Here is a 25,910-nt window from a genome sequence, read left to right as displayed (position 1 = left end):
TAATCACGGATTCAATCTGCAAGTTAACCTTTAGAGAATCCTGGACTAGCACTCTCAGATCCCTTTGTACTTCGGCTTTATGAATTTTCTCACCATTTAGAAAATAGTTCATGCCTGTATTCTTTTTGTCAAAGTGCAAGACATCACATTTGCTCGTGTTGAATTTCATCAGCTATTTCCTGGCCCACTCTCCTAAACTATCTAAATCTTTCTGCAGCCTCCCCACCTCCTCAGTACTACATGCCTGTCCACCTAACTTTGTATCATCGGCAAACTTCGCTAGAGTGCCCCCAGTCCCTTCATCTAGATCATTAATATATAAAGTGAACAGCTACAGCCCCAACACTGAACCCTGCGGGACACCACTTATCACCAGCTGCCATTCTGTAAAAGAATATTTTATCCCAACCTTTGGCCTTCTGTCAGTCAGCCAATCCTCAATCCATGCTATTAGCTCACCTCAAACACCATGGGCCCTCACTTTGCTCAGCAGCCTCCCATGAGAGACCTTATCAAAGGCCTTTTGGAAGTCTAGATAGATAACATCCACTGGGTTTCCCTGGTCTAACCTACTTGTTACCTCTTCAAAGAATTCTAACAGGTTTGTCAGGTACAACCTCCCCTTACTAAATCCATGCTGACTTGGTTTAATCCAACCCTGCACTTGCAAGAATTCTGAAATGTCATCTTTAACGATGGATTCTAGAATTTTACCAAAAACCAAGGTTAGGCTAATCAGCCTATAATTTTCCTTCTTTTGTCTTGATCCTTTCTTGAACAAGGATGTTACAATAGAAATTTTCCAATCATCTGGGACTTTTCCTGACCCCACAGACTTTTGAAAGATCACAACCAACGGCTCCACTATTTCCTCAACCACCTCCCTCAGAACTCTAAAATGCAGCCATCAGGGCCAGGCGGATTTATCAATTTTTAGACCTTTTTAGCTTTCCTAGCACTTTCTCTTTTGTAATGGCTACCATACTCAACTCTGACCCCTGACTCTCTTTAATTGTTGGGATATTACTCATGCCTTCCACTGTGAAGACTGACACAAAGTATTTCTTAAGTTCTTTAGCTAATTCCTTATCTCCCACCACTAGCCTTCCAGCATTAATTTGAAGCAGCCCAATGTCTACTTTTGCCTCTTGTTTGTTTCTTATGTATTGAAAGAAACTTTTACTATCATTTCTAATATTACTGGCTAGCCTACCTTCATATTTGATCCTCTCCTTCCTTATTTCTCTCTTTGTTATCCTCTGTTTGTTTTTGTAGCCTTCCCAACCTTCTGATTTCCCAGTGCTCTTGGCCACTTCATAGGCTCTCTCTTTTTCTTTGATCCATTTCCCGACTTCCTCTGTCAGCCATGGCTGTCTAATTCCCACCTCCGCGCCCCTCCCCACTCCCCCCCTCCCCCCCCAACCCCGGATAATCTTTCTTTTCTTTGGGATGAACCTCTATACTGTGACCTCAGTTACACCCAGTAATAAGCAGGTTAGACCAAGGAGAACCAATGGATGCGATATACTTGGATTTCTGAAAGGCCTTTGACAAGGTGCCGTACAGGAGACTGCTGAATAAGTTAAGAGCCCATGTTGTTAGAGGCAAGGTGCTTACATGGATATAAGCTTGGCTGTCTGGCAGTAAGCAGAGAGTGGGGATAGATGACAACCAGTGACTACTGGTGTTCCATGAGAATCAGTGTTGGGACCACAGTTTTTCACTTTCTACATGAATCATCTAGTTGAAGGAACTGGTTCTGGGTCCTCTACTTTTTGTCATTTACATAAATGATTTGGATGTGAGCATAAGAGGTACAGTTAGTAAGTTTGCAGATGACACCAAAATTGGAGGTGTAGTGGACAGTGAAGAGGGTTACCCCAGATTACAACAGGATCTTGACCAGATGGGCCAATGGGCTGAGAAGTAGCAGATGGAATTTAATACAGATAAATGCGAGGTGCTGCATTTTGGGAAAGCAATGCTTAGCAGGACTTTTACACTTAATGGTAAGGTCCTAGGGAGTGTTGCTGAACAAAGAGACCTTGGAGTGCAGGTTCATATCTCCTTGAAAGTGGAGTCGTAGGTAAATAGGATAGTGAGGAAGGCGTTTGGTATGCTTTCCTTTATTGGTCAGAGTATTGAGTACAGGAGTTGGGAGGTCATGTTGCGGCTGTACAGGACATTGATTAGGCCACTGTTGGAATATTGCATGCAGTTCTGGTCTCCTTCCTATCGGAAAGATGTTGTGAAATTTGAAAGGGTTCAGAAAAGATTTACAAGGATGTTGCTAGGGTTGGAGGATTTGAGCTATAGGGAGAGGCTGAACAGGCTGGGGTTGTTTTCCCTGGAGCATCAGAGGCTGAGGGGTGACCTTATAGAGGTTTACAAAATTATGAGGGGCATGGATAGGATAAATAGGCAAAGTCTTTTCCCTGAGATCGGGGATTCCAGAATTAGAGGGCATAGGTTTAGGATGATAAGGAAAAGATATAAAAGAGACCTAAGGGGCAACTTTTTCACACAGAGGGTGGTACGTGTATGGAATGAGCTTCCAGAGGAAGTGGTGGAGGGTGGTACAATTACAACATTTAAGAGACATTTGGATGCATGTATGAACAGGAAGGGTTTGGAGGGATATGGGCCAGGTGCTGGCAGGTGGGACTAGATTGGGTTGAGATATCTGGTCAGCATGGATGGGTTGGACCAAAGGGTCTGTTTCCATGCTGTACATCTCTATGTCTCTATGATACAAAGATAGATGGGAGGGACAGGTGGTATTGAGAGGCGGGGAGGCTGAAGAAGGATTTAAACAGATTAGGAATGTCTGACGAAGTGTCAGATGGAATACAATGTGGGCAACGTGAATGGCCTGGACAGAGTGGACGATGTGTCCATTAGCAGAGACACCAGAACTCAAAGGCACAGTCTTAGAGTAAAGGAAAGACTGTTTAGAATGGAGAGTAGGAGAACTTCTTCAGCCAAAGAGTGCTGAATCTATGGAATTCATTGCCACAGAAGGCTGTGGAGGACAGGTCATGCACTTGCTAGAGAGAATAGAGGCATAGACTGTTTCTAAATGGGGAGAACATTCTGTAGTGCAAAGGGACCTGTGAGTCCTAGTCCAGGATTCTGTTAAGGTAAACTTGCAAGTTGAGTCGGTCGTTAGGAAGGCAAATATAATGTTGGCATTTATTTCAAGAGGACTAGAATATAAAACCAGTGGTGTACTTCTGAGGCTATATTAGGCTCTGGTCAGACCACATTTACAGTATTGTGAGCAATTTTGGGAACCATATCTCCGGAAAGATGCACTGGCACTGGAGCGGGTCCAGAGGAGATTCATGAGAATGATCTCAGGAATGAAAGGTTTAACATATGAGGAACGTTTGAGGAATCTGGATCTATACTTTATAGAGTATAGAAGGATGAAGAAGGATCTAATTGAAATTTACAGAACACTGAATGGCCTGGACAGAGTGGACGATGTGTCCATTAGCAGAGACACCAGAACTCAAAGGCACAGTCTTAGAGTAAAGGGAATACTGTTTAGAATGGAGGGTAGGAGAACTTCTTCAGCCAAAGAGTGCTGAATCTGTGGAATTCATTGCCACAGAAGGCTGTGGAGGACAGGTCATTGAGTATATTTAAGACAGAGATATATAGGTTCTTGATTGTCAAGGGAATCAAAGATTACAGGGAGAAAGTGGGAGAATGGGGTTGTGAAACTCATCAGCCATGATTGAATGGCAGAGCAGACTCAATGCGCTGAATGGCATAAATTCTGCTCATACAGCTTTTGGTCTTATGATCTTGTTCTCAGGTTACAGCAACATGGTGAGAAATAATTCTCATCAGCAACAACTTGTACCTCCCCATATACAAAGACCTGCAAAGCCTCCCAACTTAACAACAAGGCTCTGCAAAATTATATCTGAACAAAAATTGAAAATATCCAGCTCCATACACTATTGAAATCTGGAGGAAAGCTTAGCCAGAAAATATGCTCCCAAATCAACATCCTGTCTCCAACACATTTAAATAACACATCACTGATAATATGTCCTGATCGACCCATGTTGATACTACGGTCAAGAAAGCACAGCAACGCCTCTACTTCCTTAAGATGCTAAGGAAAGTCAGCATGTTTATAAAGACCCTTAACAATTTTTATAAATGCACCATGGAAAGCATCCTGTCTGAATGCATCACAGCATGGTATGGCAACTGCTTTTCCCAAAACCGAAAGAAACTACAGAAAGTTGTGAACACTACCTAAACTATCACGCAAACCAACTTTTTCAAACTGACAATCAGACACGGTGCAAAATGGGTTACCAATTCACTTTCAACTAATTTTGTGCTACAGTTCTTGATTAATTTGAACTTTAAACATCAAGTTGTGGAAATAAATTTCTCCAGTTCAGTCTCATTCTTGTTCAGTTGGTAACATTCTTAATTTAACTTTCTTTTGTTGAAGGCAATGTCATACAGATAAAAAATTGAAACCGAGCTGCAAACGGATTTAGAAAATATCATGGCGAGTAATGAAGAGCTGAATGTTCTCTTGAGTCCTGGCCAACATTCTTTCCTCACGAAATCTGCAAATCATGCGTCACACACCACTATTAATGCAACTTTGCACACAGCAAAAGAGTTGACATTTCTCTAAAAATTATGATTCTTATAATTTCACAAAACCCTATTGATCTATTATCTTAAGTTGAATGGTAACCCCAAAGAAAAACCTTTAGATTGGTTTCCTATGGGCTCCATCTGAAACCCCCTGGAATTATCATAGGAGACTTGAAAAATGTTTGGAATTTCATGCTAGTAAATCGGATTCAAAATAATTTGATGCATTTAAAATCAATATGAAGATAAAGAGGTGATTTTATGTTTCTACATAACAACAAACCAAAGTGAGCAGGCCAGTTATTCTCCCATTAAAGTACCAAAACCCCTAGAGGTATGAATAGCTGCAATATGGAAACCCTATTAAAAACTCAAAGAAATGAAAAATAAGGAAGGCTTTCTTCTAGACAACAGATGCACATGAAAACATAAATCCTGCTCTGCAAAAGGAATGTTTCTTTTTCCGATAAGGTGGCGGTGTTTTTCTTCAGATATTTATATCATGTTATTGCTTTCTCATAAACTTAATTGTTGGACAATTCATTTTACTGATGATTTTGGGGTTACTTTACCATACACGTTATTCTGAAATCTTGGTGTGGAAACAGCATCCATAAATATTTTGTCCATAAATGCTTGTTACACTCAGTACGCACCAGGCACTGTGAAATGATGGCAATTGGCACGTATGCTGTATACTTCACTACTTTCTTCAGCCCCACATCCTACAAGACAGTTTTGACATTTCCAAGTCTACCTTGTTGCAGTCAGCCTTTTGCTTAGCAGAAATTATTGCCTTTACTTCACAGCCATCACATTACAAATTAACCACTGTACTTCACTGCATTTCTCCACTACTGAGTATACACCCATCTGACTGTTCCTTCAATCACATGAACTGAGTCAGTCCTTTAGTCCACAGACTCTTTGAAAAAGATATCCAATTGGCTCCATTCTCCTGTTCTTTCCCCCTTCACCTTGGAACCTTTGCTTTTTCAAGTATTAATCCTGTTCTGTTTTGAGTTATTTGTGAAAGTGCTTTCACCACCCATTCAGGCAACAAATTTCATATCATAAACAATATACTGAGTAATAAACATTTACGTTCAGTTTCCTTGCCAATTATCTGAACTCTGAGTCCTTTGCTTGCTAATTATTCTCCTTACTTGCTATATGAGGTTTAATTTTATTTAATCTTTAAAACATTTCATAAACACTGCCCTTCTTCCCACCCACTACATTTCTGTAAACTACTTAATGTTACACATAAAGCACCATCTTAAGATGTTGCAGTTCACAAACATCCCTGCTCCCCAATCTGAATATTTGACTGATAAATTCAAAGGAAAAATAAATAAATTGAAAAGATAATGGAAATCCAACAACTCAATAATCAAAATAATCCATGAGCTAATGTATCAACCTTACAATACTTTTTGTGTGAATCTGCTTAATCCAAGAGTCTGTATTAATGAAAGAACAATATATACCCATGGTCTTTCATTCACAGTAAAATACAATAGAAGAAGCTGTCTTCTGCCTGGTCCCAATAAACAGCAAGTACAAAAATATTGCTTTCCATTTTCAGACATATAGAGATTTTAAGGTGCAGTCATCTGACCAAACATGGGAGCAATGTAAAGTAACTTAATTAAGGTTATCCGAGTACTCTAGCAAAGAGTGAAAATGAGTGTATTCTTACCCCAAAAAGCAGTTTCTTCATTGTAAACACTGACTACAGGTTCAAACCAGCAATATGAGATATATTTTTGCATGTCTCATCCTTCTCCTTGAATCTTTGAAGGTGGGTAATAACTGAGACTGTGGCTGAATTGAAATGCAGTGAAAATACAGGCAGAGTAGTTAAGTGCCTCATGTTTCTATGGTACTGCAGCTGTGATCAGTGTCCTTCCTCCAAAATTAAAAGACCACTTTTATTTATGAGGTAAACAACTTTTTGAAACTATACACGGAGGCATTAATAGCTTTATTATCTACCATAGAGTAATTGTCCCCTAATGACATTGTCAAACCCGGTAATTAGTAAGAAGATATGCTAGTCCTGCTACTATCCAATGTCACAGGTGATACTATAATTAATTTTTTATTCATGAGCAGTACGACACATATTGCTTTTTTTTATTAAAGTGGCAGTGCTTTAGGTGTAGACCTTTATTGTTTTGAAAGCAGTACGCAGTTCTGAATGCTGGTGAGAAGAGCAAACCTGGATTTACTTGAGGATGGGGCACAACTAAACCACAAAGCTACAACAAGAAGAACTTCACATTCAAGTCCCCAATGTTGGCATTAAATACAGCTCAGATTACAGTCACTGCATTTTCTATCAACTTATCCCACAAGAGGATCCTATTGTTTAGAAATCATGTAGAATTTTATAACTCCCCATCAACAGATTTTCAGGCAATCAGGCAGAGGAAGCCTTTAAAAATCCTTAGGTCACAATCCCACCATTTTTCTGACCTGCCACTGACCAGTTTGTAATTTTCCAGGGAGTTGCTGCGACAAGGACAGCCTGCCCATACTCTCTCTAATTGAGCACCTTATGTGGCCATTTATTGACCATGGGCTAGTGGTATTATCACTGGATGCTAATCCAGAGACTCAGGTAATATTCCAGGTACCTCAGTTCAATTCCTGCCATGGTAGATGGTGGAATTTGAACTGAATAAAAAAAGTCTTGAATTAAGAGACCATAAAACTATTGTCAACTATCAAAAGGGGAAAAAAAATCATCTGGTTCACTAATATCCTTAAGAGAAGGAAACTGCCATCCTTCCGTGGTCTGAACTATATGTGACTCCAGAACCATAGCGATATGGTTAACACTTAACTGCTTTCTGGGATTGGCAATAAATTAAGGCCTAATCAGTGACACCCTCATTCTATGAATAAAGCAAAAAAAACTTAAGGGCCACTTCCTGCCTGATCACACATTTTCAGCTAACAGGAGACAGTGTTGGGGAAGCGTAGCAGATCAGCATTTTGTTTGGACATTGAACAGATAGATGATTGGGCACATCCGTCACAGCCCCCTTTCTAGGTCAGCACATGCAACTCCTCCAAGGTCCCCACACCCCCACCCCTCACCTGCATCATCACCTATTGTCAAGGTCCTTCGCATGCCCCCTTCCTCTCCATTAAGACCACTGCCCCCTCTCCCATGTTTCATCTCCATCCCTCCTGACGTTCATTTAAGTACATCATCCTGTGGGATTAGGCAGTTAGAATGGTGAAACTGCACAGAGACCCAGAAGTGGCCAGTGTCCCAGTGGCACTACTGTGACCACAAAGCTGCCAACCAATCTAACTGGCCAAGCAGCTCTCTGAAGTATAGCTACCTCCTGACACAAGTATAGAAATCCAACAGAGTCGAAGAATGTGGTGCTGGAAAAGCACAGTCAGTCAGGCAGCATCCGAGGAACAGGAGACTCAACATTGCCCTTCATCAGGAATGATGGAGGCTCAGCCTGAAATGTTGTCTCTCCTGCTCCTCAGATGCTGTCTGACTGGCTGTGCTTTTCCAGCACCACACTCATCAACTCTGATCTCCAGCATTTGCAGTCCTCGCTTTCACCATGGAAATCTAACCTTCAACTATTAACACTCTTCAGGTGGTGGTGTGGCAAACTCATCTGCCCATAATGTTCTGACCAGACTAAATCTCTCTCCACACTGTACCAAAATAGTGCTCAAGCTCAGATGGGTATCCACTCTATTGCATCAGCATGATCTTCGTCTGTTTCTCACTGTAGACTAGAACAGTTTGAGTAAAATTATTAGATGTCAGTTGCCTAACCAAAAGGTTCATTTCAGAAGGATCTAATATTTAAGTTTGTAATTTAAGTTAGATGAACCATTACAATGTATCACTCAGAACTAACTATCTAACAAATTACATTTTTCACACACAAATCCCACAATGAGAGATGTAGATACATTCCTCACACACAGAGTACCTGTAGACTGATATACTCTTAACATTTGGAATACCATAATTAATGAAAGAGTGATATATTCTTCATGCATACATTACTGTAGCAAGAAGGAGGTGATGTATCCCATTGCTTCTGAAAAATCATTAAAAACATTGCTTCTGAATTAATGGGGAACATGTAAAGTTCCATCCTAGCTCAAGATATCACTCATTCATCTATCTGAAAAAAAAAATCAATAGTGCCTGTAGTACAAGTATATAACTACATGTTAAGTCAACTGAGTATGTTCCAATGGAGCAATGTTCATTGAACAATGTGCGAGTTTCAGGTTTTGTTGGTCATTCAAAATTGGTTCAGTTTTAAGGTATTTTAAGCAAAGTGAGTTAAGCAGATGTAATAGAAGGCACCAAACACACGATAAGGGAAGTGGCATTGCAGGAATAGAGATCACTATTGTTATAGGAAGGATAATGATTTATAGACTAATTCCTTTGTGGAATTTAGAGAGAAATAATTGCAAAAGCAAATGCAATGAATATGGTGATCAACAATTCACATGAAGAATTCAGATTCTTCCCTAATTTGTCATGCTTCCTAAGTATTCAAAACTCAGTATGCAATAATTCTATACCATATTGGACTGCTCAGTGACTGAACAAAATATTACTTATACTTAACCGAAAAAGTGAGGCATAGGTTACAATCAAACCCCTAAATACTTCAAAATATGATTTAGAAATGCGACAAATGAATATCGTATAGTCACAGCACAACTTCTAAACTTGACGATTCTAACAAAACCATAAATTCTAAAGTCACATGTGAATTGAAATGCAACAAACACAGTTCACTTCTTGCATATTAATTCTTAATTTCTTGAAGAGAAGGAAAAAAACATAGGTTTCCCTTTAGCAAGCACATATACTGCAACTTTCAATTGTGCACCATATTCCAATCACTGGTAATAACGTTTCAACATTTTCTTTTTTTTCTGTATGTATTCATTGACTCGAACACTCCATGCCGGTGTTTATACACCACACGTTCACCACTTCTCTTTCCAATCTCACTTATATTACCAGACACATGCCTCTGCAGCCTATTCCTTTCATCCATAACTTTCCATCTCTGTTTACACAATTTGTAATGCGAAAGCTTTTTTAACTGACACCAACAAATCAAAAGTAATCTTACTCACAAATTTTCTTCTGAGATTGACCTTCACTTTCTCCACTTTGCTCTCTGAAGGATCCTGTGAATACTCCAACCAGCCAAGATGCTCATCCACTGATATACTCTTCCTCATATAGACAGATCTGGATCTGAAGTATGTGAAGGGTGATTCATTGATTTCTGTTCCCAAATTCCACGGTTTGTTTGTATCTTCAGTGACTTCATCCTCATCATCCTCTCTTCTCCAGGTCTTCTCTAATGAGATGATCAATTAAAAAGTCATCAGTATAATTTCACAGAAACAGGGAAAATGTATTATTTATGACAGCTACTCAGTGACTTTTTTTTTGACTATTAGGCAGTCTGCATAGAATGACTGGTTCATCCAGATAAAATTATCTCCTATATAAAGCCACAGATTCAGAAGTTTTAAATAAAGCAAAAGATTCTGCCTTAAATCTTCATTCCTTCCACCACTGGTACATAGTGGCAGAACAATTAGTAATCAGTGATGTCATGCAACACTGTCACCTGTTATTTCCCTTTCAAGCCATACACCATCCTAACTTGGATTTTTTTTGCCAGGTGCAGCTCGATTTTTACACAATCATTCTGTCACATTGAAACTTGCAATGAATTAACTGAATTAGTCTGGTTATTTTGCTGCATTAAAATATCTCACAGCCACAAAATTAGATTCGGTAATAAGCCAGATATAGTTAAGAGTGTAATGCTGCATGAACATTTCTGTCACAGCATCCAAATCTCAGGGAACCAAGAAATATAAAGAACAAGTTGGAAAGTAGAGGTCATAATGGAAAGTGGAACAGGTTCAGAGGCCACATAGTCTACTCTTGCTCCATTTCTTACCTTATCAAGCACATTACAATCAGTGTGTGTGAGAAATGTAATTTGTTATAGTATACCATGCGTGAATGATACATTGTAGTGGTCCATCTAACTTAAATTATAAACTTAAATATTAGATCCTTCTTAAAAGAACTTTTTAGTTAGGCCACTGACATCTAATAATTTTACTCAAACTGTTGCAGTCTACAGTGAGAAACAGACAAAGATCATGCTGATGCAATGGGGTGGATACCCATCTGAGCTTGAGCACTATTTTGGTACAGTGTGGAGAGAGATTTAGTCTGGTCAGAACGTTATGGGCAGATGAGTTTGCCACACCACCACAACGCTTCAGGCATTCCTGATGAAGGGCAATGTTGAGTCTCCTGCTCCTCGGATGCTGCCTGACTGGCTGTGCTTTTCCAGCACCACAGTCTTCGAGTTCTTGGCTGTTAGCAGCAAGGCTCTATTTGTGTGTGTCTGTGCGAGAGAGAGAGAGAAAGAGAGAGACAGAGAGATATTCAAAGTTTGGGTGAAGATTTGTAGCTCGGGTGCTCGTTGTTGTGGTTCTGTTCGCCGAGCTGGAAATTTTTGTTGCAAACGTTTCGTCCCACACGCAGACGACAAGCAACATGAATTCGACTGGGACAACACTACCATTATAGGGCAAGACAAACAAAGAACAGTCGGAATTCCCTGGCTGTTCTTTGTTTGGCTTGCCCTATAATGGTAGTGTTGTCCCAGTCGAATTCATGTTGCTTGTCGTCTGCGTGTGTGGCTACTAAGGATAGCTGGTCGTGGCGTTTCGTGGCTAGTTGATGTTCATGTATTCGGATCGTTGGCTGTCTTCCTGTTTGTCCTATATAGTGTTTTGTATACTACATTAGTTTTGCTCATGCTGGGTATTTGGGTCCTTCGTTCTGGTGAGTTGTTGTCTGAGGGTGGCTGTTGGTTTGTGTGCTGTTATAAGTCCTAGTGGTCGCAGTAGTCTGGCTGTCAGTTCTGAAATGCTCCTGATGTATGGTAGTGTGGCTAGTCCTTTGGGTTGCGGCATGTCCTCGTTCCGTTGTCTTTCTCTTAGGCATCTGTTGATGAAATTGCGCAGGTATCCGTTTTTGGCGAATACCTTGTACAGATGCCTAAGAGAAAGACAACGGAACAACACATAGAGATATAGAGAGAGAGAGAGAGATTTGTATGCATAATTGTTTGTTGGTGGTAAAATATTTGTGTTTTGTTTCCCTGGAGCTCTAGATCCAGAGGTATTTTGATTTTATTTTGCACTGCAAGAATTTAAGATAGTTTCCTTTGAGAGAGAAATTTCTCAAGACATCGATAGTGATTGGTGCATTTTGAAGGTGTAGTGTTGGACTGGTTTAGCCGAATAAATGAGAATAGATTGTTTGAATTAACTAGCTGCAATTGAGAACACGTAGTAATTGATAGATTAGTAAGGGACAATTGCAAGTTATAAAGTTAGGGATTGCTTATACTATTGACAAAGCACTACCAAAATTGAATGGCATGAGGAAGTGATTTATGAGAGCAAAGATAATACATTAATTGGACTGAAATATATCGTAGCATGGATAAAGGGACTGCAGTTGAGATATTGAGTAAGAAATTTCCAGTGGCAAGAAATGATATTGTAAAAGTTTCTGAGAAATGGGAAAAAAGAACTAAGGATTTATTGACTAAATGGCCAAAAGAAGGTACCTTTGAGATATATATATATATATGTGCAATGAGATGGAAGGACTAATTAAGAACTAAAGGTAAGTCTAAAAATAGAAGCCAAAACAGGGATCAGGAGATGGAAATATGAAACTTTTCAGGAAAGAGGGTGAAGAATTGAAGGCAGCTTGTCAGGCACCTGTGGTGACAAGGAAAGCTGCAAAAGAACAAGCTGAGCAATTACGGGAAACAGAAAAGCAGGAATCAGCCCCCCTCTATACCTAGATGTGGAGGAATTGAATAGACTCCTCCCTACTCGAACGAAGAGGCATTGAAGCAGTGTCCAGAGACAAAGGGAACAGTAGAAATAGAGGGACAGTTAGAATGAGATGGAAGTGTGGAAGACAAAAATGAACTGAGGGAAAGAAGAGAAAGAGAAAAAAGGGACAGGCAGGTGGCATGGTGGCACAGTGATTAGCATTGCTGCCTCACAGCGCCAGAGACCTGGGTTCAATTCCTGCCTCAAGCAACTGTCTGTGTGGAGTTTGCACATTCTCCCCATGTCTGTGTGGGTTTCCTCCGGGCGCTCCAGTTTCCTTGCACTGTCCAAAATAATGTGCAGGTTAGGTGAATTGGCCATGCTAAATTGCCCGTAATGTTAGGTGAAGGGGTAAATGTACTGGAATGGGTCTGGGTGGGTTGCTTTTCGGAGGGTTGATGTGGACTTGTTGGGCCGAAGGGCCTGTTTCCATACTGTAAGTTTTCTAAGCTAAAAAATAAATAAAATTATACAACGAGAGCAAGAAAAGCTGAAACATGAGATTCTGCGTGAGCTAAGGGAACAAAATGCAATTGAGGAATACTCAATGCGATACGAAAGAAGGGCTGAAGAGAAAAGCAGTGAAAGTGACGCAAAGCAAGCAGAAAGAGATGATGAGAGTCAAGAAAAGAAAAAGGCCCCAGTACCTAAAGAATGGGAGGAATTAGAAATAGCATCGGACTCAGAGCCCGAGGGGAATTTATTGAGATGTAATGTCGGTAAAGGGAAAAGGGCCAAAAGGGAAGGATGCTACCGCACTGTTATCCACCCAAAATGGACCCCCAGGCTCTGAGAGGGGATTCACTGGGAGAAAATGAAAACCCGGCTGCCTACTCGGAGAAACAGTTAAAGAAGTGGAGGCTGGAAACAGAGCAAGACATAGAGACTAATCAGTTGCTGACCACAATGTTCCGAAATTCCATTATTGAGGCAATGCCATCCCAAGTCAGGTCAAGACTAGAGGAGGTGGTGGGTCTAACATCATCAATGAGCCACCAGGAATTTAGAGATCATGTTGCTCATGCAGTTGAAAGGTTTCAAAGGACAAAGAGAAACTGTCTGAACAGCAGGAGAAGGTGAAAAGGAAGCTGGCGCAAATGCAGCTCGAAGAACTTAAAAAGAAAGAAAAAGAGAAGACTAAAAAGGTATTGCCAGTAAGAACCAACACAGTAATCAACATTGGCATGAACCAAGTGCCAGCGGAAGGGGGGGTCCTATCAGGTAGCCAGACAGGGGTCAGAAAGTCCCATGTCAGCAATGGAGATGTTTAGAGAAGCTTTCCTGCAGGTGACGTATCCAGGGCAGGGCAGATTTAAACAACAGCCTAAACAGAACTGAAGTCTCCAAGGACAGGGACGTAGGAATGGGGGACTAAGGTACATGATAAATAATCAGGCTCAGGGGGGGGCCAGAAATGATGCACTGGGGATGCCATCAACCAGGTCACGTTAGGAGGATTTGCCCTAATTGGACTGGGCCCTCTCTGCCCTACAGTGGGCCTAGACGGCAGGAATCCCCAGTGGCCACTTCCCAGACACCGACAGGCCCAGTAGTACCTGTTAACCCGTATGGGATGTGTTAGGGATGCCCTGAGAACCTGGATGGGAAGGGGCACTACCCTGTATTAGCATGGGAGGCTGATCAAGAACCAGTAATACAAGTTAATACTGAAGGGCAGCAGACACCAGTGATGATAGACACTGAAGCTACATACAATTGTGTACAGCCGCCATATGCCTCTCACCTTCCCATGTCAAGTAAATTTGTTAAAACTATAGGGTTCTCAGGGAAATCACAGTTAACTCGATTTACAGCTCCAGTAAGATTAGAAATAGAAGGTAGGGAGATAGTTCTGCCAATATTAGTGTATAAAGTGACGCCAATTAACTTGTTAGGTAGGGATGCTTTACTACAGTTAGAGGTAAGATTGGAGTGCATACAGCAGGGCTTGGTCATAGAAAAGGCCAATACACAATTACTGATGCAAGAAGTTAAAGATGTTAATGTTTATTGGATAGGGGATATAGCAAATAATATTCAAGACATTTCGGAGATGTGGGAAGCAGAAGTGTTGACGATGTTGACTAAAGAAAGGCCACCTAAGTCTGAGCTGCACTGTACAGTGATATTTGATGAATCTCAGGATGAGGTGTTAGAGAGGCAGTGGCAGCAGGAAGTCACTACGCCACAACATTTGGGGAGTGAAGCAATAGTATTAGGGGAGCAGGGGGTGATCCTGCAAATAGAGAGAAATGCATTCCTGGAAGAGTAGTATAGTGTATCAGGTGCCGCACCACATGTAACCTTACTGGTAAATAAGGGATATCAATCTAAAGACTTAGGACCTACGGCCAGGCATGTAGAAGCAGTTAGGGAATGGCATATGCTCAGTACAGGGGTTTGGGAATCCAGGGATGGCAGCTATATTAAAATCCTAGCATGCTGCAACTTGACAGGGAATCTGAAGGAAGTCAAGGTAACACCCCAGCGGAGCATGCCAGTAACAGTGGAGGAAGATGATCAATATGGCAATGAGCAATTGGATGCATTACTAGCCACAGAATGATACAGATGTGGGGAGAGTGAAATCAGTTAGCCCAGTAGAAATAAGGTTGAAACTAGGAGCTGAGACAGTAGAGAAATTTCTGACGAATGAAATTATCCTAAGGTTTGGTATAACATCGGAAATTAGTTCAGACAATGGGTTTGCCTTCATTCAGAAAGCAGTTAAGTTGCTACTGCAGTCTTTGAGAATCAAACAGAGGTTTGGGTGCGTGTCACAGGGTATGGTGGAAAGGATTAATGGGACATTGAAAGCCAAATTAAACAAGATCTGCGCAAGGACCAACCTTAATTGGGTTGATGCACTGCTGCTGTCGCTAATGAGTTATCATATGCAGACTAATCGCATGACCAATCTAACACACATGAGATGCTCACAAGTAGACCTATGCCAGTGCCCAGGTGGAGAGGCCCATACGAAGGGCCTAGTTTGGAGCGGTTAAGCTTAGAACGCAAGCAATACATGCAGCAGCTAACTATGATACATGAGACTATCCACCTGCAGGAAACACAAAGGCCCCTGTCAACGAGGAGGGGCCTATTAAATCCGGGGATTGGGTGCACATATGGGTTTTTTGAAAACGCTGGAATGAGCAGAGGAGAGAGGGACCTTTTGCAGTGACTAAGGCATCACCTACTGCCATCCAAGTGGAAGGATGACACATATGGTACCACCTGAATCATTGTACTAAAGCTCTTCCACCAGCACAAACTAACTCTAACACTGAGGTAAATGGAGCTGAGGCCGAGGAACTTGGACAGGGGCAGGCCACACAGGAGGCTAATACCCCTCAGCAGGGTTCCCAATAAGGTACAGGTGAAGTTCTTGGAGATACTGATCATTCCAGGTGTACAGGAATGGTAACTTTTTTTTAATATTCAGTAGTGGGACTTGGGAATGGCTGGCTGGCCAGCAGTTGTTGCAAGAAAAGCTGAAACATGAGATTAGTGTGCTGCGTGAGCTAAGAGAACAAAATGCAATTGAGGAATACTCAATGCGATACGAAAGAAGGGCTGAAGAGAAAAGCAGTGAAAGTGACGCAAAGCAAGCAGAAAGAGATGATGAGAGTCAAGAAAAGAAAAAGGCCCCAGTACCTAAAGAATGGGAGGAATTAGAAATAGCATCGGACTCAGAGCCCGAGGGGAATTTATTGAGATGTAATGTCGGTAAAGGGAAAAGGGCCAAAAGGGAAGGATGCTACCGCTCCTTAGAAAAGAGGGAAGAAACCCACAATACATTCCTTGGGGAACTCAGGATCTGGAAGGGCTGAAGAATGCGCTGCCCAGTTTACATGAGGGAGCAGGAAAGTGGATCAGGGCTTTTGAAGATGAAACCACAGGGCAATTGTTGGCTATAGGAGATTTGAAGGCACTGCTGGTGAGGTTGGTAGGGCTCCCGAAGTAAGAGGAAATAGTGCTCTGAGCCCATTTGAAAAATGCGGCAGACAATACAATAATTGATGGGGTCAGGTTTGATAGAATGAGACAGAATGTATGGCAGGCCTTGAGGGACTGTTATCCACCCAAAATGGACCCCCAGGCTCTGAGAGGGGATTCACTGGGAGAAAATGAAAACCCGGCTGCCTACTCGGAGAAACAGTTAAAGAAGTGGAGGCTGGAAACAGAGCAAGACATAGAGACTAATCAGTTGCTGACCACAATGTTCCGAAATTCCATTATTGAGGCAATGCCATCCCAAGTCAGGTCAAGACTAGAGGAGGTGGTGGGTCTAACATCATCAATGAGCCACCAGGAATTTAGAGATCATGTTGCTCATGCAGTTGAAAGGTTTCAAAGGACAAAGAGAAACTGTCTGAACAGCAGGAGATGGTGAAAAGGAAGCTGGCGCAAATGCAGCTCGAAGAACTTAAAAAGAAAGAAAAAGAGAAGACTAAAAAGGTATTGCCAGTAAGAACCAACACAGTAATCAACATTGGCATGAACCAAGTGCCAGCGGAAGGGGGGTGTCCTATCAGGTAGCCAGACAGGGGTCAGAAAGGGTGACAGGGTAAGGAGAGTGTCACAGGCCAAGGGATGGGTGATGGGACAGGAGGAAGGTCATCAAAGAAGGGAAGGTTGGGCCCTCTCTAGTTGCCCTTAAGAAGATGGTGGTAAGCTATCTTCTTCAATCGCTGCAGTCCACATGCTGTAGGTTGACCCACAATGCCCGAAAGGAGGGAATTTGATTTTGTCAACAAGAAATCCCATGGAGTGTGAGCACCCATCAAATTCTATCTTCTGTTTTCACAGCATTGGTGAATACAGGTGAATACAGGTGCTTTTCTTTCTCCCATTTTAAGTTTACTTATCTGCAGGGTTGCATTGTCTTTTGTGTTGTACTTGTGGTTGTCCTGGGATTCAAAGGGGTATAACTCTAGTTCCAATTATAGCTTAGTTGTTATCCAGTTTTGTCACTTGTTTTTTGAAAGTAGTTTTTTTAAAATAAGTTACAAGTTAATTTGAGTTAATTAAAGAAACCTAGTGAAAGTCTATTTTATTCTGAAGAACAGTACCATAAGGAAACCAATTGGCCAATCTGGTGACTAAATCAAAGAACATTTTTTATTGATGAAGCAACTCATGGATTAGAAAGTGATTAGTAGTACATTCTTCCTCTTTTAGTTGAACTAGATCTGAATGTTAACATTCAAACACAACCAAGATCATCTGAACATCAGCACTTACTTACAAGTCTTTCGAAAAAGATTCTGCTTTTCTTTTACGCTTCCATTATATGCTATTTATCATCTTGTTGCCCATTCATTATCACTTTCCAATCATTTTGTGTCATTCTCATAGCTTACATTCCCACCTAGCTCCGTACCATTAGCAAACCTAGATACAATAGGTATTTTTGAATCAACCTGATCAGAGATGATATCACACAATCATGTGAAAAGTGGAAGTTGAACCCAAACCACTTGGCTCAGAGGTAGGCATAGAGTAGGTAAGTCCAGAGTCAGTGGCCTGGACAATTTGAGGGTGGTGAGGGGTGCAGGGACGGTGTGTGGTGCAGGGCATGGTCAAGGATGATGCAGACCAGGGCATTGGGTTGACAGGGTAGTGGTAGGGTGACAGGGTAAGGAGAGTGTCACAGGCCAAGGGATGGGTGATGGGACAGGAGGAAGGTCATCAAAGAAGGGAAGGTTGGGCCCTCTCTAGTTCTGTGTCCTCAACCCCTCCCTTTGTCTGTTCTCTCTCCATGTTCTCACTTCCCTGCACTCCACTCATCCTCACTCCCCCAATTTCCACTCATGCCCATTCCCTATCCTCACACCCTAGTCCCCACTTTTGAAGTCCATTTCAAAATAATTTCTTACCTGCATGTGTGCTGTGCTGCCTTTGGTATGACCTCACAAGGAAATTTCATGTGATGATGTATTCAGTCTGAGATCGTGCACATGCACAAATTAGTACACAAGTACAGTAGCAAGTTTCAGCAAATACTACAGCTTTGGTTCAAAAAGGGACAAAAGGGCTGAATTCCAAAGGTGAAGCAAGAGAACCAACACACTCCTAAAGGAACTACATTAGTTTAACCCTCCCCACCTCAAAATGACATTTATATCAACTTATCTTTGTGTCCATTAATCAATCTGACATCCATGCTCATATATCTCCAACTCCACGAGCCCTTATCTTGCAGAGTGGCCTTCTTATGGCACTTTATTTTAAAAGTCCATCTTTACTGTGCACTTTTACCTACTCTACTAGTCGCATCTTCAAAGATTCCTCACATTTGTCTATTTCAATTTCCCATTTGTAAAGCCATGTTAACTTTGTCTGATCATGCTATGATTTTCCAATTTATGGTTAAAACTTCCTTAATAATAGATTCTAGCAATTTCTGACAACAGATATCAGGTTACATATCCTGGAATTTCCTGTTTTCTCTCACCCTCATAATCTGAAGGACAATTTTATATTTGCAAAGAACAGCAAAAACAGACAAATAGGGAGAGCTACAAAAAGGTGTAATGGATATCTAAATCAACAGCAAAACATTTCTACACTTTAGGAAAAAGATGGTGGTAAGGGAACTATGTTAAACTGATAACTGTAATATTGTCAGTGAAAATAATGAAATGATGACATGTTGAGAAAATATTCTTGTATCAATATTTATAATGGAGGAGAGTAGATACCATACATTTCAAGGAAAATAATATTGAATCAGGTTCAGGGACATAACCCAAATTAGCATAGTAATAATTAACATCATATTAACAAATTAACAGCACTTGAGGTGACAACTCCTCCAAACCAGATGTCTCAAATACTCTGGCTTCTAATGTTACCCTCTGGAGACTCCTAGCTCCCTTTCATGTTGAGCATATTTGCAATGGCCCTGACATTGAAGTATGATTTTGATTTTGTTATCAGATCTGTGGGCAGCACGGTGGCACAGTGGTTAGCACTGCTGCCTCACAGTGCCGGAGACCCAGGTTCAATTCCCACCTCAGGCGACTGACTGTGTGGAGTTTGCACGTTCTCCCCGTGTCTGCGTGGGTTTTCTCCGGGTGCTCCGGTTTCCTCCCACAGTCCAAGATGTGCAGATCAGGTGAATTAGCCATGCTAAATTGCCCGTAGTGTTAGGTTAGGGGTATGAGTGGGTTGTGGGTCGGTGTGGACTTGTTGGGCCGAAGGGCCTGTTTCCACACTGTAATGTAATCTAATCTAAACAATAAATTGAAATGCTGATTGTTAATCACCCTCAGGCCTTAATAAGACTTTTATTTGTTAGTATGTTTTTCTAACATGGGATGAGGGGCAATTTGTTACCCATCCTCGTTGCCCTTGAATTGGGCCATTTGTAAGGACAGTTAAGAGTCAACCTCATGGCTGCGGCTCTATAGCCACACAAGGCCAGACCATGAAAGGACGACAGGTTTCCTTCCCTACAGGGTATTAGTAAATCCGATGGGTTTGATGACAATTGACAAAGGTTACATAGTTGCCACTAAGTCGTCTTTAATTCCAAATTTCACCATTTGCCCTAGTGGGATTTGACCCCAAGTCCTCAGAACATGAGCCTGATTCTCTAAATTACAAGTCCAATTACATTACCACAACTCTATGGTCTTCCCTGCAGAATCAGACAAAGTTATGGTTGACAACTGTTCATAGATGTTTTATTACATCACTGGCTCTCATGCTCTAGCCATTATTCAGCCAGTGTATCCATTTTTTTCTGAAGAGTAACCTCATACATCAATAGATAGGCAAAGAGACTCATTACACAATTAGATGATTCTTGACTCTCAACCAAATCACTGTTTTTCCTATTTACAAACTCCACAGCGCCAGAGACCCGGGTTCAATTCCCACCTCAGGCGACTGACTGTGTGGAGTTTGCACATTCTCCCCGTGTCTGCGTGGGTTTCCTCCGGGTGCTCCGGTTTCCTCCCACAGTCCAAAGATTTGCAGGTCACGTGAATTGGCCATGCTAAATTGCCCGTAGTGTTAGGTAAAGGGGTAAATGTAGGGGTATGGGTGGGTTGCGCTTCGGCGGGTCGGTGTGGACTTGTTGGGCCGAAGGGCCTGTTTCCACACTGTAAGTAATCTAATCTAAGTAATCTAATCTAATCTAATCTAATCTAATCTAATCTAATCTAAAATTACTACAGAACTAATCTTTCTTCAAAGTCTTTATGATTTTTCTCCTGGGTCGTATTGTGTCCAGCAGTATGATCCTGGAAGGTTGGCAATGTAATGCAGAACTCATCCATGGGCTGAATTTTATGGAGACTTGGGGTGGAGCAAAGGGAGAGGAGATTATTTCAGAAAATTCCCACCATTCATGAATGAAGTCACCCTTTGGCCACCTGTTCATGCCAACCACATTACGCCATAGACAACACAGAATCTAGCTTACTGCAATGAAAGGCAGTAAGAATATGTAAAAGTCAATTTATAAGCCCCAGAAAGGATACCTCAGGACAGCAATGGTATGCAGGTCCTAATTTCTTAATCCTTAATAAGTGAATCCACAATGGCTAAATGGTTAGCACTGCTGCCTCACAGTGCCAGAGACCCAGGTTAAATTCCAGCCTTGGGTGACTGTCTGTGCGGAGTTGCACATTGTTGTCATGCCTGCATGGGTTTCCTTTGGGTGATCCAGTTTCCTCCCACAGACCAAAGATGTGCAGGTTAGGTGCATTAGCCATGGAAAATTCAGGGTTACAGGGATAGGGTAAGGGGATAGGTCTGGGTGGAATGCTCTTCGGAGGGTCAGTGTGGAATTGATGGGCCGAATGGCCTGTTTCACACTGTATGGACTCTATGAAGTGTAAATTCCCCACAAGGCATATGAGATCATGGAACTGGCATTGCGAAAAAAGGGCAGGGAATGATCAAAGAGAAATAAAATGAGTCAGAAAACAGCGTCAGAGAGGGTATGGCAAGAAATGAGTCCATAGATAGCAAAGGACAGTCTGAAGGAAGAGAAAGTGCAAGGACATTATCTAGAGCTGTGATGAACGTTACCAATCGGCGACAGCAGGAGAGGTAAAATCTTATTTATAGAAATTTATATGCATTTCCATAGAAGGCAATTGTTTCAGTCAGACAACTCTCCTGATGGGCTGATGGACAACACTACAGGAGCGAATGTTGACCGACATTATGTTAACAAAGATATGCTAAAACTGGCCTCCATGTCACTGGACTGAGTCGGGTGGGGAAAATCAGCCAAGGTATCTACTCTGATCACATTCAGTAGCTGGAAAACATATCTATGAATGTCACAGGAGGTCACGATCTGATTTGGCCATGGTGTTCGCTCACAGTTAAATAGGGTGCCAAACTGTGTAGTCATGATAAGTATGAAAATGGACATTGAGTATCATAGGACCTCAAGCACCAGGGAAAATTCACAGTAAAATATAGTTCATTTAGGAAATAAAGTAATAAAGTATTTTCCAGAGAGGTAAGTGATTATCAGAACACAAGTTCAAGCTTACAAATAGATCTGTCAGAATTTGAAACATAAGAACAATAATTTTAAGTATCTTTTTAACAGAGCATCCTTTCCCCATTAGAAGAAGATGCATAAAGATATTGCTCTGAAGTTTGTGATTTTATTATAGCATTCTAACATGAACAGATCCATGTACAGCTTTAAATTTAATCTGTATTTCTATATTGTAGGAGTTAAGGAGGGAAGGGTTTATTTTCAGTTTTGAGTTCTGAGAGTGGTGTGGGATGTCTGGAAGTATGTTTATATGCACTTAAATGAGGTTTTTAAAACATTCTTGAGGTGAATATTTCAATTTTTCTTGGAAGAGTAGAATAGAAAAAAGGGCTGTTGATAGCAACAAAGAAATTGAAGACACAGGTAGGTAGAAACTGAAACCAGTTCTTTTAAAAAGACAGAACAATCCAGAAGGTTTCTTTCAATATATGTGCAGTTTTCTTTCAGATAGAAAAGTAGGTCAATCAAGAATAAGAAGGGCTTATGCCCGAAACGTCGATTCTCCTGTTCCCTGGATGCTGCCTGACCTGCTGCGCTTTTCCAGCAACACATTTTCAGCTCAATCAAGAATTAAACACAGTAAGAGCAGCAGTGCAGTTTAGCTCACTTCAAAACAGTCAGGGCTGGAGAAAAAGAGGCCTGAAAGCCTTAAAGTTATTTAGATAAAGCTCCAGAAGAGAGTGCTGTGGAAAAGGACATTAAGTAATCCATGATAAGAAACAAGCTTGTTTAAGAGTCATTAGTGACATTAACTAAAGAAGATAATAACAAGTAAATGCTGACGTTTGCCAGAAACAAACTGAGTTCAACTGAAGAAGAAGCTTTAAAGTGTAAACAGGGTGACATTTGACAAGGCTGGAGTATCTGAAAGATTATTGTTCAGGATAAAAGGGTTGAATCTTTATTCCTAATATTTGTAATAAGACTGTTTGAACTAGTTCTTATATAGTATAACATAGTTATTAATTATTTCTCTTTTTGTATGTAATGAACTTTAATATTCTTTTGAAAAGAATATATATTTCTTAAAGGTATATTGGCAGCCCCTTGTTTATATGTTCATGGATTGACCATGATAGCCACTAAACTGCAAAACTAAAACTTATGGTTAATCAAGCCAGGATTCATTCTGGGATCTGATTTGCTCAGGATTACCATCGGCTGAAATGGTAACAATATTTATTCATAAAGTAAAAGAATATCTGCCTCTCTCGTTGCAAGGCAACCTTTTGATGAAAACCTGCATTGTTAAAACAATAACTGAAGTGGTGGCCTGGTACAGTTGACTAAGAAAGCCTGAGTTGCTGCTACAAAAGCATTTTTGCCCAGATGATGCAATCCAGAACTATGGATAGTTGGTAGAGGCTCGAATTTCCTTTTATCACATGGCTGACCAAGAATCTCCTTTGCTCTTTCAGTCTGCCATTGACATGTGTTTGAAGGATTTGGAAGTTGATATTTGTTTGATTATATTATGAACACATTTTCCTTGACCATCAAGTGCTGGGGTGCAAATCACAGTCACCGCCCATTTTAATTCCCCTTCCCACTCCCTTTCCAACATTACCATCCTTGGCCTCCTCCATTGCCACAATGAACCAAACTGCAAACTGGAGGAAAAACACCTCATCTTTTGCCTGGGCAGCCTACAGCCTGGAGGACTCAACATTGAGTTCTCCAATTTCAAATAACCTCCATTCCTATCTCCCAACTCCCTTCCCAGCCCCTCCCCCTCCCTTCCACTCCTCCCTGCCACCGACCAGATTCATTCCTCCCCTTGACCAGCAGGTCATACCCTTTACCTGTCTTCATCTATCCCCATTTCACTACCCTGCCTATGCCACTCCTTTTATCTGCAGCTCCCCCTATACTGACCCCCAGTCCTGAAGAAGGATCACACCTGAAACATCGACTTCTTCACCAACTGATGCTGCCTGGCTTGCTGTGTTCTTCCAGCCTCCTGCCTATTTCTGGTTCAGAGGCACAGACACCACCATTATGCCATAAAATCATCAAACTATTAATATAGCTTTTAACAAACAAATAAAATACTCCAAATGCTATAAGAAGAAATTAGTGAACAAGTAAAAGGCGAAGAAAATCTTTATGACTGGTGTGAAATTATCTCCACTAACAGCGATCTGAAGACAATCACTTCTGTGCACAAATACGTACTTGTCAGCATTTGCAGGAACAAGAGGGAACAGGATTTCAAATGTTTTGGATTTTAATGAGATTTTTTGATCCGTCAATTTTACTGAAGAGCTTGCAGAATGAAAACTGCAATACAAGATAAGGTAAAAGACAATGAATTATGTAAATTGGTGTATTTTCATGATAGGTTAAAATGAGTGCACACAACATTTCAAATGACAAGGAAATCATTCAACTGGACATGCTCAGTCAGATATATAATGAGAACCAATAAGTCAAATGCAAATTTAAAGAGGGAATCGTGACTTTAGGGCATTTGTTTCTGTGACATATTTCTGTCACGTTATTCTGCTAGTCTTATTCTGTTCACTGAAATTATGCCATCAACCGTTGATAAAAGTTAAAGAAAAAACATATGTTTATATAACACTTCTTACAACCCCAGAACATCTCAATACATTTGTAATCAATGAAGTATTTCAGAATTATTATCATTGTTGTGGCATTGGAAATATAGTAACCAATTTAAACATAGCAAGAACCTAACCTAAATAATAAGACCCATTGTGGTAAGTAGGTAAGTGCTGCATTTTGCTTGTTGTATTCTTTAGACCCAGTTTTTTTTTATATAAAAGGTTACTTTCAGAGGGATGGCAGTGAAGGCAGTGCAATGTTCCTCTTGCAACATGTTTGAGGTGAGGGATGCCATGGACGTCCCTGCTGATTACACTTGCAGGAAGTGCACCCATCTCCAGCTCCTCCAAGACCATGTTAGGGAACTGGAAATGGAGTTGGATGAACTTAGGATCATTCGGGAGGCAGAGGGGGTCAGAGATCGGAGCTTTTGGGAAGTAGTAACTCCAAAGATTGCAGAAAGATGGGTGACAGTGAGGGGGACTGGGAGGAAACAGCCAGTGCAGGGACCCCCTGTGGCCGTTCCCCTCAAGAACAAGTATACCGTTTTGGATACTTGTGGAGGGGATGACTTACCAGGGGTAAGTAACGGGGCGCAGGTCTCTGGCACGGAGCCTGTCCCCGTTACTCAGAAGGGAAGGGTGAAGAAGAGCAGAGCAGTAGTAATTGGGGACTCGATAGTTAGGGGCACAGATAGGCGGTTTTGTGGGAACGAGAGAGACTCACATTTGGTATGTTGCCTCCCAGGTGCAAGGGTACGTGATGTCTCTGACCGTGTTTCCCGGGTCGTGGAGGGGGAGGGGGAGCAACCCGAAGTCGTGGTCCACATTGGCACCAACGACATAGGTAGGAGGAGTGCCGAGGATGTTAGACAGGCTTTCAGGGAGCTAGGTTGGAAGCTCAGAGTTAGAACGAACAGAGTTGTTGTCTCTGGTTTGTTACCCGTGCCACGTGATAGAGATTCGAGGAATAGGGAAAGAGAACACTTAAATGCGTGGCTACAGGGATGGTGCAGGAGGGAGGGAATCCGGCTTTTGGATAACTGGGGTTCTTTCTGGGGACGATGGGACCTCTATAAACAGGATGGTCTACACCTGAAACTGAGGGGCACCAGTATCCTTGGGGGGAGGTTCGCTAGTGCTCTTCGGGGGGGTTTAAACTAACTCTGCAGGGGCATGGGAACCCAGATTGTAGCTACAGG

The 25,910-nt window shown here is 41.5% G+C and overlaps 1 protein-coding gene across 1 annotated transcript in view; it reads right to left on the bottom strand.

Moving 5' to 3' along the window:
• Nucleotides 1–25,910, bottom strand: part of LOC122560664 (ankyrin repeat and fibronectin type-III domain-containing protein 1-like) — an 868,051-nt gene that overhangs the window by 679,584 nt on the left and 162,557 nt on the right. Inside the window, exon 4 of the mRNA XM_043711556.1 lies at nucleotides 9,790–10,019. Within this exon, the coding sequence (XP_043567491.1) occupies nucleotides 9,790–10,019 (230 nt within the window). The remainder of the gene's footprint in view (nucleotides 1–9,789; nucleotides 10,020–25,910) is intronic.

Source organism: Chiloscyllium plagiosum, chromosome 21 (genome assembly GCF_004010195.1).
Source record: "Chiloscyllium plagiosum isolate BGI_BamShark_2017 chromosome 21, ASM401019v2, whole genome shotgun sequence".
Taxonomy (NCBI): domain Eukaryota; kingdom Metazoa; phylum Chordata; class Chondrichthyes; order Orectolobiformes; family Hemiscylliidae; genus Chiloscyllium; species Chiloscyllium plagiosum.
Note: the sequence above shows the minus strand (reverse complement) of the source record. Positions and strands in the feature narration are given on the sequence as shown.